At 44.1% G+C, this 21155-nt stretch overlaps 1 protein-coding gene and 1 pseudogene across 5 annotated transcripts in view; both read right to left on the bottom strand.

Moving 5' to 3' along the window:
* Positions 1-21155, bottom strand: part of msrb3 (methionine sulfoxide reductase B3) — a 92342-nt gene that overhangs the window by 23192 nt on the left and 47995 nt on the right. For all 4 annotated transcript variants that reach the window (XM_084330257.1, XM_084330256.1, XM_084330259.1 and 1 more), the window contains 2 exons: positions 18880-18957; positions 12005-12033 (listed from right to left, as the gene is read on the bottom strand). In XM_084330257.1, the coding sequence (XP_084186383.1) occupies positions 12005-12033; positions 18880-18957 (107 nt within the window). The remainder of the gene's footprint in view (positions 1-12004; positions 12034-18879; positions 18958-21155) is intronic.
* LOC311241605 lies at positions 19257-20485 on the bottom strand (annotated as a pseudogene). The gene is made up of 2 exons: positions 20112-20485; positions 19257-19264 (listed from the first exon to the last, which is right to left on the bottom strand). The product of its transcript is annotated as an uncharacterized misc_RNA (transcript).

Raw genomic sequence — 21155 nt, 5'->3', positions numbered from 1 at the left:
CGAGCACCAGACAGGGGCGCCATGTGGCCACCAAGGTGAAGCAGAGTACGAGCACCAGACAGGGGCGCCATGTGGCCACCAAGGTGAAGCAGAGTACGAGCACCAGACAGGGGCGCCATGTGGCCACCAAGGTGAAGCAGAGTACGAGCACCAGACAGGGGCGCCATGTGGCCACCAAGGTGAAGCAGAGTACGAGCACCAGACAGGGGCGCCATGTGGCCACCAAGGTGAAGCAGAGTACGAGCACCAGACAGGGGCGCCATGTGGCCACCAAGGTGAAGCAGAGTACGAGCACCAGACAGGGGCGCCATGTGGCCACCAAGGTGAAGCAGAGTACGAGCACCAGACAGGGGCGCCATGTGGCCACCAAGGTGAAGCAGAGTACGAGCACCAGACAGGGGCGCCATGTGGCCACCAAGGTGAAGCAGAGTACGAGCACCAGACAGGGGCGCCATGTGGCCACCAAGGTGAAGCAGAGTACGAGCACCAGACAGGGGCGCCATGTGGCCACCAAGGTGAAGCAGAGTACGAGCACCAGACAGGGGCGCCATGTGGCCACCAAGGTGAAGCAGAGTACGAGCACCAGACAGGGGCGCCATGTGGCCACCAAGGTGAAGCAGAGTACGAGCACCAGACAGGGGCGCCATGTGGCCACCAAGGTGAAGCAGAGTACGAGCACCAGACAGGGGCGCCATGTGGCCACCAAGGTGAAGCAGAGTACGAGCACCAGACAGGGGCGCCATGTGGCCACCAAGGTGAAGCAGAGTACGAGCACCAGACAGGGGCGCCATGTGGCCACCAAGGTGAAGCAGAGTACAAGCACCAGACAGGGGCGCCATGTGGCCACCAAGGTGAAGCAGAGTACGAGCACCAGACAGGGGCGCCATGTGGCCACCAAGGTGAAGCAGAGTACGAGCACCAGACAGGGGCGCCATGTGGCCACCAAGGTGAAGCAGAGTACGAGCACCAGACAGGGGCGCCATGTGGCCACCAAGGTGAAGCAGAGTACGAGCACCAGACAGGGGCGCCATGTGGCCACCAAGGTGAAGCAGAGTACGAGCACCAGACAGGGGCGCCATGTGGCCACCAAGGTGAAGCAGAGTACGAGCACCAGACAGGGGCGCCATGTGGCCACCAAGGTGAAGCAGAGTACAAGCACCATCACAGCGGGTGCCATGTGGCCACCAAGGTGAAGCAGAGTACAAGCACCACCACAGCGGGTGCTGAGACCACCGAGCACACTGGGCTACTGTGCCGATTGGTGACGCGGTGACAGCGCTTTTGTGACGGCCCCCACTCTACCTGCTAATTGGCGAGTCTGCTGCCTCTCAGGGAGCATGGTGGAGTGGGTGGCTCGTTAGCCTAATCAGACTCACCTGGGCAGTGAGAGCTGCATATGTATTTATTAGGGGTGGGAATCGCCAGAGACTTCACGATACGATACTATTGCGATACTTGCGTCACGATACGATAGTATCGCTATACTAAATATATCGCGATACGTTGAGTATTGCGGAATTTTATTTTTATTTACATTTTTTTTATCAAATTTTATTTATTACCTTTTTTCAACTGCAAAGTAAAACTTTGTCAACATGTTTTATCTAATAAAATAAAGTTCCGTCTGTTCATCTCACTTCAATCATTTTTATTGCAGAACATGGTATTTTCTCAAGCAGACAGATGTAAACACTGTAATCTGTGTTGCATGTACTTGACAAACTGAACTGTTTGTATTACAGTCATATTCCAACTTAACTGAATGCACATGTGTGTGTGTGTGGACTACTGTACTATTACAGGTATTGAAATGAACAATGCAACTTTAATCTTTTTTTTTAATGAATAATTAAATATCGATACTTGGCGTTCCTGTATCGATACAGTATCGCCACGCAAAGTATCGCGATACTCCTACGTATCGATTTTTCCCCCCACCCCTAGTATTTATGTGTCCCTGTCTAACTCCCTCGGTCTGCTTCTCCATCTCCATGAACAGGTTATCCAACACCCTTTGTGAACTATACTATTCCTACTTACACCACACCGCACCACCACTACACTTTTATACATACATATTCATTTAAATTAATTATTGTTTGTTATATAGGATTAAATAAAGGATATAGTTCAATTGCTTTCACGTGTGGACTCTAGGGCTGTCCCCGAAGCCTGTTTTTGGGATTCGAACTTCGTCAGGGTTTTTCGAACGGATGTTCATTTTTTATTTTTTTTTATAAATATCCTCAAACTAAATCCTCAATTTGAATAGTGATTAATCTGATTAAATTAGTATTTACATTTTTTATTAAATCAACTTTCTTTAATGAATATAACTCATCAGTTGTAATACTATAATATTAGTGTAGCCTAATCTTTATCTGCAACTGCGAAGAAAAACCCCATTGGTTTAAACAGAATGAATAGACACATACAAAAAAGTATTATTAAAAAAAGAAAAGAATGTATTAAAAATGTTTACTGCCAATGTAACGAACAAAGGTTTGAACATTTAGGCTCAGCCCTAGGACTCCCTATTTGTCACAATTGACCCGTTTGTGACACGTTGGAGCATTGAAGAAGAATTTCCGCTCCTAAATGCATTTATATATCTCTTTTATCCAAAGCGCTTTACAATTTGTTCCTCATATTCACCCATTCACTCACACACCGACGGCGGAGGCAACCATGCAAGGTGCCCCCCCGACCATGTAAGAACAAAATACAAAAATGAGGTAGAAGAGGTAGCCGAAATATTTTTGTAATGAATAGATCATATATGGTGTAATGTGGGCGACTAGGTGGTGCAGTGGGCAAGGCGGGGTTTGAGCCCAGCTCTCCGCATTGCATTCAGCTTTGCTGGTCGTTCATACTAATACATTTGGCAGTATTAGGGGGTGGGAAGCTGATGGGTGGGGATCGGACGTTGTGGACAGCGACTCCTACAGGTCGGTTGGTGCGCCTGCGCAGTAGAATCAGGAAGCGACGGGGGCGGCGTCCCTCCAAAGCGCAGACCCCCGACGCTGAAAGATCGCGCTGTGCAGGTGAAAAGATGCGACGGCTGCTACCTCGAGTACCGGAGGGGACTCGTGCAATGTATGGCTTCGTCCACATTACAGCCGGCTTGTGGGAGGCATGGCCAAACAGCGTTCGAGACAGGGGAGGGTAGAATTGGACGATACGAAATTGGGATGGGAGAAAAATAGAAAAATGGGAGAAAAAGTAGATAAAAAAAATATATGGTGTAATGTTTAAAAAGTGTTTAAAGTGTCTAAAGTGAATGTTAAATGTGAATGTTTAAAGTGAGTGTGTGCATGTGGATGTTGTGTGCAATGAACGTGTCTTATTAAACGTCCTTGGGATGTCATCGCCCCCCCCCCCCTCCCCCAGGTTTACATTCATCATATTTCCTGGATGACATCACGGCCCGACCCCACTTCTTAGGTATGTCCTAATTGTGGCATGAGGCGAACAGCCGCAATTAAAAAAAAAAGATTCCTGGGGATTAGTACGACAGAGCCCACATGTTTACAGACAATAAATTCTATCTGCCGAATACGCAGATAAACGTTAAAACGACTCTCTGGAAATAATTTAATCTTCTTAAGTCACCCAGATACCTCACATCAGAGGTGTAATTCACATAGATTAACGAGGCCCTCCTCCTCCCACCCCTTCTCTCTCTTTTCTTAGAAGCTGTTAAGACGGTCGATTGGGAGCAAAACTCGTCCTTGCAATCAAGCAGAAGAGAGAGCAGTGAGGTCAAGCTCTGGGCTCTCCACTGTATAATAATAACGTGAAAAAAGAAAGCTCATGGGAGCACGGTATAATCTCTCTCTTATGTTGACGGGGTGACCTGCACAGCCCCTACCTGTAAGGAGGCCTGAATCACATATTCAGTTATGGGTAATAATAATAATAATAATAATAATAATAATAATAATAATAATAATAATAATAATAATAATAATAATAATAATAATAATAATAATAATAATAATAATAATAATAATAATAATAATAATAATAATAATAATAATAATAATAATAATAATAATAATAAAAAAAAAAAAAAAAAAAAAAAAAACTATTATGTACTTTACTACCATCTACTACGCACTATGCTACTATCCCTATACTACTACCTACTATAAGATAAGATATTCTGTAAGGGTTCCCCCGGTCCTGCGGGACCGGACGGCAACCCTTCTCCCGGTTCGACTGGTCCAGGTGTCGGTAGTGGTGGGAATCACCAGTTTCATCACGATACGATACGATATCGATTCTTTGGACAACGATACGATATTTGCCGATATCACAAAGTCTGCCACGATACGATACGATTCAATTCAGGTGCCTGCGATCGATATGAGGTGATATTATGTGCCCATTTAACACAATCAGTCACATTTAGATCAACTAAGGCTACGGAAATATCAATTGATGTTTTTATTTTTGAGCTCTTCCAGACATTTAAATGAAAAACAATATATTGTTTTTAATACAAATAGACCTCCTGTTCACTTTTTATATATTGAGCTTTAAACTTTAAGTAAAATGTTTTGGAACTCACAACACGCAAGCTAAAACCCCTTCCTCTCCCAAACTTCCTACAATTGTTTTATGTTGCATGATGATCATGAATACATTTATTATGTATTCATGTTTAAATATCAACATTATCTGTCCATCCTCAGTAACACACACACACACACACAGCCCCTCCCCCAGTCCCCCACAGAAAGGTAGACTGCCCCCACCCCTCCCAAGTCCCCTCTCCTCTCTCCTCTCCTGGTTAGCTGCTTAGCTTAGTTAGCTCACGCTAACGCAACGTTAATTTCGGTATTTAACGCGACGTGGGCATAAAGGAATGGCGAGGATGGAAAGCATGTTAGATGCATTTGACCCCTTGTGGGGAAAAAAACAACAGGCACTTATTTCGGGCAAAATAGGCGGACTCTGAAGCAATGTTGTCTAACGTCTACACACGCTGAGCTGCGCTGAGCTAATGTTGTTGTTCCGACCGGGGGCGGATATGCTCACGATGGGATTTTCAAAATAAGTATCGCAATATGAATCGATCTTTTTACGTTGCATCGATCCTATTTGATTATTGATAATAGATCGATATATCGATCTGGATCGATGTATCGTCCCACCCCTAGGTGTCGGACCGTCTCAACTCCCCGTCCATACACCCCTTCATACTACAACATTGCCAACCGGTGGGCTGATCCAGATGTGGCAGCTCTGGCATCAGCTCACTCACTTGATTAACATTATTTACTGCCATTTATGTTTGTTATGTTCATTGTCTATGTTGTCGTTGTTATTTCCATTTTGTTAGACTTGTGTTCCCCTGTCTGTGTTTTGTAAATATGGTCTCAGTTTGTTCAATTGTTATTGTTTTCCCCAGTGTGCTCTGTGTTCTGTTAGTTCTGTCTACCACACCTGTGTCCTGTTTGTAATTACCCTCTGTCTCTAATTAGTGTTTGTATATTAGGTGTTGTGGGCCAGCAGACACTTGCTGGTTCATTGTTTAATGTTACCGTTGTTGTCAGTTGTGTTCCTTGTTTTCTGTTTTAACACTTTAACTGCCGGAAGACGTGTTTAGGCGTCCTTCCCCGCCATGCTCAAGTTGCCGAAGACGCCGTAACTCGTCTTTGATATCAATATTTCAAAAATCTGTGATCGGATTCATATTTCCCATCCGCTGGCCTGAGACCCACCAAAAAGCCCCACTGAACACTCTAGCGGTTCAAGAGCGCCATCTGGTGGCCGATCGGCGCAATCGCCAAACAGGAAGTTACTTGGACGATGTGCTGTTCACCCATATTACTTCCGGGCACTCAGTATAGGTTCCGGCACTCTAGCTCGTCACAATACATAGCGATCCGTTGCCAATAACTCGATAAACAACATGATTTGGACATATATACTATTATACAAGCTGGAAATGGACCGGATATTTCTACATCCCATAATGGAAAACTGTCTACCCCACGCTGATCGCCCAACGGCCCGCGGAGACTGGGGTGAGTTTTAGCGTGTAATATTTCCGTGTTCGACACTAACTGCTATGATGAACATTTTACCCACATTAGATGAATGGTATAACGCTGCCCACGGAATTATAAACGCCCCCTCGCCCATCCGGTCAACATCAGATGACGTGTAGTAACTTCCAGAAGTCCGTCCAGTTGGATTTTTTTATATCGCGCCGATTGCTATCAAACTGTATTTGATCATCAATATAATGCATTTGGGGCTATAAATCACGTTCTGGAGAAAGCTGCAGAAAGAGATGAAAACATACTTATACTTTAGATCATATTTTAGTATGAATATGTGAATGAAAAAGTTTAACGTTCATACACCCTGAACAATACATATAGGACATTGAATGGGCCCTAATAATGGCAATTTAGCAATAGAATTTAGAAAGTTATAGCCCTGCAAAGAAGGGGAACTTCTCCATAGACAAATAGAGCTGGCAACCTATGGTATATCATGAATTTAGCCTTAGGCAATCAAAGTGTTAAGTAAAGCCTTATTATCATCACTACGTCTCCTGCTTCCTGTTAACACATTGGCGACCGCTGGGATGCGTCTACTATAGTGGTTGAGGACCAGCTTTTGTAAACAGACCGGTGTCTTTTTGTACAGCTAAATCTATACTTTATAGTATTGCTATCTGTCCATTCTCATTGTCAATTGAGTTCATAAACCGTCCCTTCAAAATGGCTTAAAGGGAAAAAACAATGCATCAATAGGTTGTCATTTTATAGCGCCGTGAATATAAGCATTATATTTTTGTCTCGTATATTTTCTGGAAGGCTAGTTATAGGGCTAATAGCTGCTAACGTTATATTCAACAGCATTTCCGTTTTACATATGCTAAAGAAATAACTCAAACTGCATATCATCGGGACTGTCCCAAAGCATGTATGCATCAAAGGGGGGGGGGGGGCGGTGGACCTCGATTATTATTATTGATTACCAATAACAGTGGTCGTGTAACTAGCCACATACGCTGCTCGGCTGGTTGCGTATCATAGCAAGCTCTGATCCGGCTGTAATTTATGTGAAAAAGATCTTACCATGAGCCGGTGAGATACCCCCGAGCATTTCCCCGTTATCGATCGGCATCTGGTAGATCGATATGTCCATTGGCTGATGATAAATCCCCTTATTCCATGGTGAAATCTGCGATTCGAAACGTAATCCACGGTACATGATGCTGGTTCAGGATCCGGGTACTAAAATACTCCATTGAAAGGGAAAAAAAAAGTCATCCATTCGCCCACAGGGCATACTGCAGTGGAGCGATGGCGCCCCTAAGAGGATCTGGCCGGTATTGCACGTTCTCGATTTCACAGACTAGGGAATATATGCAGTGCCGATCCGCGACCTTGAGCCGGTTATTAAAATGGAATAAAAGCAATAACAACTTGCCACGGCTTTATACGTGATTCTGTCCACAACGCATGGATTCGAAACCCGTATTTATACGTGGTTGGGCGGCAAAGTGTTAAGTATCTCTCCGTTGTCTGCTGCAAACTGGGTTCCACACACCACATCATGCGATCAAAGCGTTCCAATCGTAACAATATTCCTTTATTGATCCCCAGGCATCATAGCAGCATGGGGGGGGGGGGGGGTACAGGTAGTAGAAGACATGATACAGGTCATAGAATTATAGTACAGTGGAGAAGTGAAAATTAAAATAGAATAAAAATAGGCAGTGTAAACAATATAACAATATAATTAACTCTGGACATGCGCATATGGGCAAGTAGGCAGTGTAAAAAGGTCAAGGTGCAAGATGAGGGTCTGTATGCCCTCTGTTATATTTGCCCTACAATAAATATAATTACAATATATATATAATCTAATAATCTAATCTAATATATATAATCTAAAAATGCTAAAATATGCTCTGCTTAAGTAAGTATAGAGTATACACGTAAGGTGCGGTATGCATAAGGTATGTATGCATTATATATTGTCCGTTTAGGTGGGAGTCAGACAAGAAGCTCCTAGTAGTTAGATGTCTGTTGTGGAGCCTGATGGCCGCTGGTATGAAGGACTGGCCAAGGCGGTTAGTTGAGTGTCGGGGGCGGGTATGAGTCTGTGACTGAACGTGCTTCTCATCTTGACTAGCTCATCATACAATGCTAATATTATGTCTATACTATTATGCACTCAAGACTGTAGCACTCAAGTTCAACACTGTTCGATGAACAATCCTACAGATCCTTAGCTGCCAGGGGTGTACCCTTCCTGCTGACCGGTTGTTCACAATACTATATAACTACCCATATAACTCTGTATGATAGCATGTACAATAGTGCTGTATACACCGTATATGTATAGCATATATATATATATATATATTAGTGCTGTCAATAGATTCATATTTTTTTACTAATTAATCTCACAATTTTCTGTAATTAATCTAGATTAATCTAGATTAAAAAGCAAATTTTTCTACTTAAAGGAAAACTCCAACATTTTGGGAAATTAGCTTATTTAACATCTTCCCTGGAGTTAGACAAGAAGATACATACCTTTTTTGTCTCTGTGCGTGCATTTAGCTTAGGGAACAGTCGCTCCGTTAGCATAGCTTAGCTTCATCACTGGAAGTGGGGGGGTTTTGCAGCCTGACGTTCCCTAGTGCCCTACAGTCACCAAATACACTCCAAATACAACTCCAAAACGTTCCTGTAAACATGTTGTGACCTGTGTATTTACCACATGGAGAAATAAAAAATAATTGAATTCGACAATTACGTTTTCTAATCAGATATACTCGGAATTTTTTTTTGCCGAACGACTCCTCTCTGCGCACAGTCAGTGGTTTCTACATGGAAGCCGTGTCATTCATTCAAAGGATCCGAACCGATTGAAGTTTATGGATACCATGACTTAAAATCCTCTTACCTTGACGATTAAAAGCCTCCCCAATTTAGAAAACAGTAATCCAATGGCTGGTATTGATAATATACTACTAACTACTGGACGCTCGGAGCTAACCGGAGCTAACACAGAACCGGACGGTCACTAAAGCAAATATAATGACTTCCTTCTGGGGGGTTTCAAAATAAAAGAGCGACCTCTATAGCAGCAGAATTATTTTATTTTGTACATTATATAACGTTAACACGAACCTAAACTAACTTTAGGTTAGTTGTAACGTTAGTTTAGGTTCGTGTTAACGTTAGATAATGTACAAAATAAAAGAATTCCGCTGCTATAGACGTCTCTCTTTTATTTTGAAACCCCCCAGAAGGAAGTCATTATATTTGCTTTAGTGACCGTCCGGTTCTGTGTTAGCTCCGGTTAGCTCCGAGCGTCCAGTAGTTAGTAGTATATTATCAATACCAGCCATTGGATTACTGTTTTCTAAATTGGGGAGGCTTTTAATCATCAAGGTAAGAGGATTTTAAGTCATGGTATCCATAAACTTCAATCGGTTCGGATCCTTTGAATGAATGACACGGCTTCCACATAGAAACCACTGACTGCACGCAGAGAGGAGTCGTTCGGCAAAAAATAGTTCAGAGTATATCTGCTTAGAAAACGTAATTGTCGAATTCAATAATTTTTTATTTCTCCACGTGGTAAATACACAGGTCACAACATGTTTACAGGAACGTTTTGGAGTTGTATTTGGAGTGTATTTGGTGACTGTAGGGCACTAGGGAACGTCAGGCTGCAAAACCCCCCCACTTCCAGTGATGAAGCTAAGCTACGCTAACGGAGCGACTGTTCCCTAAGCTAAATGCACGCACAGAGACAAAAAAGGTATGTAACTTTTTTTCTAACTCCAGGGAAGATGTTAAATAAGCTAATTTCGCAAAATGTTGGAGTTTTCCTTTAAGACCGAAGCTTGTAACAGATATTTACTTGAGTAAAATCATGGAATTAATGTAGAATTAACACAAAGAAAGTATATTTAGATTCAAATACTATTTTAATAGCTTTCTTTGATCTTTGAATACAGTTTCTCTCCTGTGAAATACAAATGTTCAACATTGACTCAGCTTTAAAGACCTATTTCTTATATCCGCGGCGCTAACAGAAATAAAAACAACCCAGGCCTATGTTAAAGTGCAGATTGAGAGGACGATAATGTCTTGTATGAACTACCAGTAATATAAATCATATTAACAACAAAAATGTGTTCCATCTTCATGTCAGATGATTTTCAAAAAGGAGCATGAGTCAATGCAAAAAAAGAACAAGCAAAGATACTGCTGAAAGTTCAGAACGTTGAAACTGTTTCACTCCAGATTAATCTAGATAATTTTTTTTTAACGCTTTAAATCATTTAAATTAATCTCCAAGCATTAAATTTGACAGCCCTATATATATATATATATATATATATATATATATATATATATATATATATATATATATATATATATATATATATATATATATATACATACATACATACATACATACATACATACATACATACATATGTATATATATATATATACATATCTGTATATAATATACCTGCATATAATCCTTCTATATACCTACTTATGTCATGTACCTCCACGCCTCCAGGCTTCCCGTCCCCTGTACGCACTTGACTTCCCCCCACTCTATCCCTTCCTGTCTACTCTCTCTACAGTACAGGCATGGGGTTCAGGTGTGTGGAGACCAGAGGAGCAGCTGATTGACATCTGCCTGCTGATTGCTCCACCTATTTAGACAGTCGTAGTATTTCAGTATTCGTCCTTGTATTAACCCCTTACCCGCTTTGCCGTGTCTAACCCTGTCTTGTCCTCCTCGCCCACAGTCCTCTACCTGGCTCCTCTCCCTGTCCTCGTGTCCTGGATTCCATGTATGACCTCCGCCTGCCTGACTACCCTTCTACTCGCCTGCTCCCTGGACTGTCTGAGAACCTGGTTACCATTTTACCTCTATGGAATAAATATACCCCATTGGGTTTTCTGATTCCTCGTCTCGTTTGTGTCTGCATTTGGGTTCTGACTCTAGTACAACCGTTACAACTAAAGGCCCTCGCATAGTCGAGCGGAACATACTCAAAGCGCGGGCCGATCTGCATTTTACTCTGAACACTCGTGCCAAGTGAGAGTAGGGCAGGATCATGATTAAATGGGTAGGATTGGTCCGGTAAAACGTTGGCAGGTAGATGACGCTAAATTTCGTTTTACTATCGCTAATCGTCACCCATTCCAATTCATATACATTTGGACCATGTCTTTTTTCATCATCTGAAGAAACTTGAGACGTTTGAATGGCTTTTCTAAATGAAGTGTGTAAAACTGCCAGTTTTACACAACAAAATATTGGAAACGGAGATAACATACTCTTTATTTTGATATCGGATGACGACGACAGGAAAAATGGTGTAAACTGGCGCGAGACAGGAAATTGGTACGCGGAGGCACACTCGACTATGACAGCTCGACTATGGGAGGGCCTTTATACACCTGCATATAACCCATATAACTCTGTATGATAGCATGTACAATAATGCTGTATATACCGTATATAATATATATTTATTCTTACCATATATATATATCCATATGTGTCTGTACATACCTGCATATAATCCTTTTTACATATCTGTAGATATTATATCTATATCTGTGCATATACTCTGTACTATACTCTTACTAGTTACACTGCTGGCCAGTATGACTTACTACCATACTGTCTTTATACCTGTATCACTGTACATATTAATACTACAAATCTGTACATACATCTGATTAGCACTATACTCAGTAGTACTAAGTTATATATTTTATACCCAGTTTAATCACCTGTACATTGTATATTACTATTGCACTTTACTGTTACATTTGCACTCAGGTTGGATGCCAAACTTATTTTCGTTGTACTGTACTTGCGCTGTATGATGACAATACATTTTAATCACAGTGTAACATTGTTCCTCAGGTATTCTAGTTGTCAGTCACAATGTATAAAACATCTCTGGTGATGAACATACCTGATCCGGAGTCAAATTTCGTGTCTGACCTGTGCAAAAAAAAAGAGAAGACAATATTAATAATAATAAAAAGAACAAAACATGACATTTAGCAAAATGGAAAAGAAAATTTTAATCAGGCAAATAACCATTACCAGTGTATCCATGTTAAGATAGGGCTGTGGGACCATTGGGATGTGGGAACATAGGGCTGTGGGACCATTGGGCTGTGGGAACATAGGGCTGTGGGACCATTGGGCTCTGGGAATATAGGGCTGTGGGACCATTGGGATGTGGGAACATAGGGCTGTGGGACCATTGGGCTCTGGGAATATAGGGCTGTGGGACCATTGGGATGTGGGAACATAGGGCTGTGGGACCATTGGGCTGTGGGAACATAGGGCTGTGGGACCATTGGGCTCTGGGAATATAGGGCTGTGGGACCATTGGGATGTGGGAACATAGGGCTGTGGGACCATTGGGATGTGGGAACATAGGGCTGTGGGACCATTGGGCTGTGGGAATATAGGGCTGTGGGACCATTGGGATGTGGGAACATAGGGCTGTGGGACCATTGGGCTGTGGGAACATAGGGCTGTGGGACCATTGGGCTCTGGGAATATAGGGCTGTGGGACGATTGGACTGTGGGAACATAGGGCTGTGGGACCATTGGGCTCTGGGAATATAGGGCTGTGGGACCATTGGACTGTGGGAATATAGGGCTGTGAGACCATTGGGCTGTGGGAATATAGGGCTGTGAGACCATTGGGCTGTGGGAACATAGGGCTGTAGGAACATAGGGCTGTGGGAACATAGGGCTGTAGGAACATCTGAACTATCTCAAGCAAAACAACCCAATCGATAAAGGAGAAGCAAATTGGCAGTTTCCGACAAACCTTGTTTGTGCAGATTTCCGGTGAGTAACATACTGTTAACATATTGACGTATCGATAGTAGCCAACGTTAGCTAGCTATTAATGCTAATGGTAGTAACGTATGTTACGAGGCGGTTAAACTGAGTAAAACATAAACCAGTTTAAAAAAAGGAATATTGGAAAGGTATAAGGAGGAGGGAGAACATGACGTTTGGCATTAAAAGGAATATAGAATATGTATTAACTAGTTAGACTCATGTATGTCTTCATTGTCTTGTTGAGATGTCGGGGGAATGTGGGAAACAGAGCAATGTTACATGTTGTATGTATAGCAATTGATGGTCAGGGTGTGGGGAATGGAAATTCACAAGCTTAGCTTCTTCCATCCCCCTTTTCAAACCATTAAGTGTATTGTTTTGTGGTGGTTATTGTACTATTTTGTGGTTGTCTTGTATTGTACAGGTTGCATGGTTTGAAATAAATAAATGAAACTTAAACTGAAATGTAACTTATGCAATGTTAGCTGAGGTAGCAACGGTAATCAGTGGTATCGCTCTTTGCGCTTTAGGCCTTGTCCAGACTAAAACGATTTTGATCTTTTTCGTTTTCGTTTAGTTTTCATTTAAAAAAAGGTTTCCGTAAAAACGAAAATGTCTCAAGATAATAAGTGAGTGCCACAAATTTACAAAATAAATGTCTTTCCTGTTTTTCGCTCTTTTATTTTGAAAACCGACCGGAAGTGTTGTCGATCGTTGTTTTCTATAACTTGTGTGTCCGGTTCTGTGAGTTTGAGCCAACGCTAATTTTCAACGGATAGGAGACACACACACCGCGGCGCAAGTGCAGCTTCACAGGCAGCCGGTGATGAGGAGGAGGAGGAGCTGTTGATTTTAATCGGCAGGAGAAAGAGAGAGAGCTCAAAGCCGTATATAATATAATAGCCCGGTGGTGCGGTCGGAGGCAGCTCAAACTACCTGTGTTGTAATAAATTAATTGATTGATGTTTAACTTGTCCGTGTGTGTGTCCAGTCATTTCGGGTAGCTAACGTTGTCTGTATTTAACGTTACCTCAGGATACCACTGTCTTATTGTATTTAGTTGGTTAGCTATTAGCTAATGTTGTTAGCATTGAATAGCATCAACGCTAGCTGGCTGGCTACAGCTCACCAGCCATGGGGATACTATTTACTAAATTATGGAGGCTTTTTAATCGTCAAGGTAAGAGAGGATTTGTCATGATCAACTGAAGGCATATGCTATGGAACAATACGTGCTTGGGTTTTCAGAAAAAGGCCAGCTATGTGACGCTAATCTCTAGTTAGTATCGTGTATTGCATCACAGTAGCCTCCCGATTAGCTCAATATAGCTTCTGTAACACGAATGCAACTACTCTGATTCCATTGTTGTTTAATAATAACTCCCGGTGTTTAACACTATGGTCGCCAAAAACGCCGTACCACGTCATTCCCCGCCATGCTCATTCTGCCAAAGACGCCGTACCACGTCTTTGATATCAATATTTCAAAAATCTTTCTAGAATGACATTTACAGCACATTGTAACTGAGCTAGCACTCTGCCTCTTTAACTAAATTGAACAAATGTTCAATGTTAGCTTACTCGCTAACATTAGCTTAGCTAGCTAACAGGTCGACCACATGGTTTTTTTCTGTAGCCGCAGTTTGCGAAGACGCTCTCTGATTGGCTAGCCCGCGTACAGCGAAGACCCTCTCTGATTGGTTTAGCTCCAATGGGCTCTTCTGCCTTGTACATATATATATTCTCTGCTTCGAAGTGGTTATGCTTTGGCCCTCTTTTCAAAGTGGGTTATGCTTAGAGTTTATCTTTAGAGCAGGGCGATGGACCACCAGCCCTGATTCCAAACTCTAAGCATAACCCACTTCGAAAGAGGGCCAAAGCATAACCACTTCGACGCAGAGAATATATATGTACAAGGCGGACATTTAGATCCCAGAGCCCTTCGGAGCTAAACATTCAGCGCTATTGGCTACTGTAAACGAGCCAATCAACATCCACAACAAGTCCCTCCCTAGCTTCTTGTTTTTACAGGAAACGCATAATCATCTAATAATCTAATAGCCTTCCGCTAGCCGTCTCATGGGGACTTTAACACATTCGGGACAGGCCACGGATAAATCCGTGGTTCGGCGCCATGCTTAAAGGACCAACCACGGACATGTCCGTGGCAAGGTTGTTTTGGCTTTTATTCCATTTTAATAACCTACTCAAGGTCACCGAGCGGCACTGCAGAAGTACCCTACTCTTTGAATTCAAAAAAGTGCATTACCGGCCAGATCCTCTTAGGGGCGCTATCTCGATAATGCAGTGTTCCCTGTGGCAGAAGTTGTCTTGTTTTTTCTGGATTTCCAATGTAGTTTTCTACTAACCTGAAACGATGCCTATAGCCTGTTACACGGATTACGTTTTGGGACGCGGATTTCACTATGCAGTAAAGGAATATATCATCAGCCAATGGACATATCGATCTACCAGATGGCGATCGATAACTGGGAAATGCTCTGGGGGATCCAACCGGCCCACAGTAAGATCTTTTTCACGTAAATTACACGCTGATCAGGCATTGTTTTGATAGCCATCCACCCGGTCAACGAATGTGGCTACTGAGGCTAACACGGTTATTGGTAATCAATAATAAGAAACAACGTTCCCCGCCCCCCCCCCCCCCCCCCCCCCCCCCCCTCATGCATTCATGGTGGACCATCAATACCGATCATATGCAGTTTGAGTTTTAACTGTAGCTTCTGTATATCCGAAATGCCATTGGATTTAACGTTACTAGCTTAGCGGCCTGCATCTCGCCTTCCAGGAAATATCCTAGCCGAAATCCCTTATAATGCTTTTATTCAAGACGCTATAAAATGAGAACGTATTGATGAAATTTTTTTTCTTTAAGCCATTTTGAAGGGACGGTTTATGGTCTCAATTGACAATGAGAATGGACAGATAGCAATACTATAAAGTATAGATTTAGCTCTACAAACAGCCCCACGGACTGTGCAAGTCTATTATGAAATGCTGGCCGTTTAGCGTGAGATTAGACGCATCCAAGTGGCCGGGAAAGTGTTAAGGTGAAAAACATCCCACATCTGAAACTTAAAAAAACAGACTTGTAGATCTTCATCTGAAGGCTAATTATTATCGTTTCACTGTCCGACGCGGCGACGGGGTGGGGTTGCATCGAAGGCCAATCGTTCCATCTCCCTAAACACCACCTCCTCCTCCCCTCCCCTCCCCACCCTCACTCCCGTTATGTAGCACCCCCGCATACACAATAAAGCAGGCGCTCCGTGGTGTGTTCTCAGAGTCTGAGAGAGAGAGAGAGAGAGAGAGAGAGAGAGAGAGAGGGTGGGAGAGGGTGTTCTGTGGGAACATTGTGTCTGAGATACGGGGGCTAACTCCCGACTGTAAATTCAGCCCCCTTTGAAGCTCTCCAGCGAGCTGTGGGAAGATGCTGACCTGGTAGCGAGCGGCTCCTGAGACGGTGCGACGTGCTGTCGGGTGGCATTAACCTTTGTGGGGGTTTCCGTCAGGCGGCTGCGGGCCGCGTGGAGGCCTCTCTTGAACCAATTAGAGAGAGAGACCGCGAGGGGGACAGTGGCTGTGCACCGAGGAGCCGTGCACTGATAACACACCACGGACGCACACACACACACACTAGGTATGGGAATGAGTAATGTTTTCCCAGATCGAGTACTCGCATGAATTACTTGAGTAATTGTTTAGGGAAATACATTTTTAGAACACATCTTAAAGCGCATGACAGCCGTAATAACGAGATGTTGTGCGGAGTCACACACACACACACACACACACACACACACACACACACACACACACACACACACACACACACACACACACACACACACACACACACACACACACACACACACACACACACACACACACACACACACACACACACACACACACACACACACACACACACACACACAGTATGGGAATGAGTAATGTTTTCCCAGATCGAGTACTCGCATGTATTAGTAGTACTCAAGTAATTGGAGATTAATGAGAATGCAGCCACAATGCTAGACTTAGCTGAAGGTAGTGTTGCAGGATACACCGATACTAGAAAAGTATCGCGCTACCCAGTCGTTAAAAACAGTCCAATACTCCATTTTATTAGTATGGATGAATTGAAAATGGGGGACCCTGATGTAAACAAGACGAAAGTCTTTCTCTGGTCTGCATCCCCTTAACAATTGTGTGTATTGAGCTGTACTGTATTGTACCCATTCTGCAATCTGTTAATAAAGTTTTCAATCAATCAATACTTTTAGAATATTAGCCGGGTACTGTATTTTTATTATGAGTTGAGTGACTGGAGCAGTGTGTGTGTGAGTGTGTGTGTGTGTGTGTGTGTGTGTGTGTGTGTGTGTGTGTGTGTGTGTGTGTGTGCAAGCTTTGTGTAGTGGGCGTGTCAACAGTGTCAGCTGATTTAGCTCAGCAGCCGTAACAGACTAATCTTTCAATAATAGCGTCAAAATACTTTCTGTTATTTTAATAATCAAATACATTTAAATCATCTAATATTATACTCCATTACGTCCTGATGTTTTCGTCCGTGGTATCGTTTTAGAACCGGTGTCGTGATGCTTGTGAGCAGGGCTTGACATTAACACCGGCCACCCGCCAAATGCGGGTAAAATTCGGCTGTGGCGGGTAACTCTGTCATTCTACCGGCCACAGTAGCGGGTGACTTTTTTTCTATGAAAAAAAAACATTGTAGTCTACAAAAGGCATCGGCAATAATTAAGTCAATCCAGGTGATACTACATAATACTACAACTCCCACGAGGACTGGGTGCGCACAGTGTGCTCATTCATTGACCCATCCATTTCGCCCTATCGCGCACGTCGTGTTGCCTCCATGTGACAGCTGACAGCTGAACGAACGCTGTTAACGTTAGCTCAACTGGTTAGTGCGACCGACTCATCCATAGTTTACTTTACAGACAGTTAGCTAACGTTACAATGTGGCGGAATATTGTGAAAAGACCGGGTGAACCAAACCATCAACAAACAGAAAAGAGAATGAGACCGATACCGACTATTTGTGGATGTGCGAGTAAGTAAACAAACTAACATGTATTATGTAACGTGTATTATTAAACTAATATTACGGTGTTTGTTAGCTAGCCACATTAATTTAACATTAAGAAGCATAAGGGCTCGAGACTAACAGTCCTGGCCACCCTCTCAGTCAAGATATCTCTCTCTCTCTCTCTCTCTCTCTCTCTCTCTCTCTCTCTCTCTCTCTCTCTCTCTCTCTCTCTCTCTCTCTCTCTCTCTCTCTCTCTCTTCTCTTCTCTTCTCTTCTCTTCTCTTCTCTCTCTCTCTCTCTCTCTCTCTCTCTCTCTCTCTCTCTGGATTAGATGTTATTTTATCACACACCACACTACTGACACTTTTTGGTTGGGGGCGCGAGTGTGGGGATTTTTGGCTGGTGAAAATGCTGAGTGGCTAGTGACTTTGGAAAACCACTAGCCACTGAGCCAAAAAGTTAATGTCAAGCCCTGCTTGTGAGGCTGGTATCAGTATCGAGATAAACACTAGCTGGGGGAGGTCAGAACAAGACCTTAGGGAAGCGGGTCTAGACACACACGTGCGCGCCTTCGAGCAACACTGTACTTATTGTACTTATTTTATGCCTATTCTCATGTCTGCATTTTATACATTGTTTTTATTCTGTCGACTGTATGCCGATTTTTATGTTCGTTGTATGCTACTTGCTGTGGGGCACTTTGGGCTGCGCTCCATGTGTGAAGGGTGCTATATAGATAAGAGTTGTTATTATTATATTATAAAAAATGTATGCATTGAAATGTCTGTAAGTCTCGACGACATTGAAAATGAGGGTGACCTCAATTGTCCTTTGAGAATAAATAAAGGTTTGAATGAATGAATGGACACACATACACAGGCACACAGCGCGCGCACACACACACACTGGCTCACCTGAACAGCGGGGTGCCACAGACGACGCATGTGTAGGTGCCCTCGTCCTTGTTGTCCGTGAATTCTCCTCTGAAGGCACTGCGGATAAACGCCAGTTCACGTTAGGATACGTTCGCTTTTGATTTGAGAGAGAGGGGTGTGAAAGTGTGTGCTGCTGCTGTGTGTGTGTGTGTGTGTGTGTGTGTGTGTGTGTGTGTGTGTGTGTGTGTGTGTGTGTGTGTCTTTAAAACACCTGTATATAGTTGTTATTTTTTTGCCTGTTTTCCCCCCAACAAAGAGCCCAAAGCTCATTTAACCATTTGAATAAAAACCTCTAAAATACAATTCAGATTAAAATTTTTATTTTTATTAATACACACTCATAACATACAGTAATGTTAAATACCTGCGAGATATTGAAAGATGAAGTAACAAAGAAAAAAAAGGCAAAAGCACTTACTCCTAGGACCTTCTTTGACAATTTTACAGCCCAGGTTCCCCGAGAACTAGAACTAATCCTGGCAAGACTGCTCTCTAGTCTTACTGCAGCGGAACCATGTAATCTACTACAACGTGACCTAGAACTGAGCACTCTTGTTTCTTTTGGACGTTTTAGATTAAAAGATTCAGACTTATTACTAATTCTGATTTATGATTGATTTATTGTTTTAAATTGATTGTGTGTCCCATGTAATGCTCTGCACACTCTGCGATGTTGAAAATGAGGGTCTCTCTCCCAGTACGTTGCTAACATTAGCTTGCTAGCTAATGGGTCGACCGTAATGCACATTCAGCGCATAGTTTGGACAGTCGAGACATAATTACGGAGGAGGAAGTCACCCGCCGTGAAGCGTCAAAAGCCGCAGAGTAAGCAAACACGACCCGCCTGGCATCTAGTATACAAACCCTTTTATACATGGCTTTTGACGGCCTGGTCTCTCCCGGCCTCTCCTCCTCCTCCTCACACAGCCTCTCCTCCTCCTCACACAGCCTCTCCTCCTCCTCCTCCTCCTCACAGAGCCTCTCCTCCTCCTCCTCACACAGCCTCTCCTCCTCCTCCTCCTCACACAGCCTCTCCTCCTCATCCTCACACAGCCTCTCCTCCTCCTCCTCCTCACACAGCCTCTCCTCCTCCTCCTCACACAGCCTCTCCTCCTCCTCCTCCTCCTCACAGAGCCTCTCCTCCTCACACAGCCTCTCCTCCTCCTCACACAGCCTCTCCTCCTCCTCACACAGCCTCTCCTCCTCCTCACACAGCCTCTCCTCCTCCTCCTCACAGAGCCTCTCCTCCTCCTCCTCACACAGCCTCTCCTCCTCCTCCTCCTCACACAGCCTCTCCTCCTCCTCCTCCTCCTCACACAGCCTCTCCTCCTCCTCACAGCCTCTCCTCCTCCTCCTCACACAGCCTCTCCTCCTCCTCCTCACACAGCCTCTCCTCCTCCTCCTCCTCACACAGCCTCTCCTCCTCCTCACACAGCCTCTCCTCCTCCTCCTCCTCCTCCTCACACAGCCTCTCCTCCTGCTCACACAGCCTCTCCTCCTCCTCCTCACACAGCCTCTCCTCCTCCTCACACAGCCTCTCCTCCTCCTCCTCCTCACACAGCCTCTCCTCCTCCTCCTCCTCACAGCCTCTCCTCCTCCTCCTCCTCCTCCTCCTCCTCACACAGCCTCTCCTCCTCCTCCTCACAGCCTCTCCTCCTCCTCACACAGCCTCTCCTCCTCCTCCTCCTCCTCCTCACACAGCCTCTCCTCCTCCTCCTCACACAGCCTCTCCTCCTCCTCCTCACACAGCCTCTCCTCCTCCTCCTCCTCACACAGCCTCTCCTCCTCCTCCTCACACAGCCTCTCCTCCTCCTCCTCCTCACACAGCCTCTCCTCCTCCTCCTCACAGCCTCTCCTCCTCCTCCTCCTCCTCCCACAGCCTCTCCTCCTCCTCCCCCTCCTCCTCCTCACACAGCCTCTCCTCTCTGGGCATTTTTGACATTCCTTCCTCAAATGACCTGATAAATAGTTTCCCCACGTGTGCATCACCAAGGAGTCTCTCTCTATCCCTCTCCCCCTTCCCCCTGGGGGGTGTTATATACCTCTCAGTGCCTCTCTCCTGGGGGGTGTTATATACCTCTCAGTGCCTCTCTCCTGGGGGGTGTTATATACCTCTCAGTGCCTCTCTCCTGGGGGGTGTTATATACCTCTCTCCTGGGGGGTGTTATATACCTCTCAGTGCCTCTCTCCTGGGGGGTGTTATATACCTCTCAGTGTCTCTCTCCTGGGGGGTGTTATATACCTCTCTCCTGGGG

This window comes from Notolepis coatsorum (genome assembly GCF_963971535.1).
Source record: "Notolepis coatsorum genome assembly, chromosome: 15".
In the NCBI taxonomy this organism is placed as follows: Eukaryota; Metazoa; Chordata; class Actinopteri; order Aulopiformes; family Paralepididae; genus Notolepis; species Notolepis coatsorum.
Note: the sequence above shows the minus strand (reverse complement) of the source record. Positions and strands in the feature narration are given on the sequence as shown.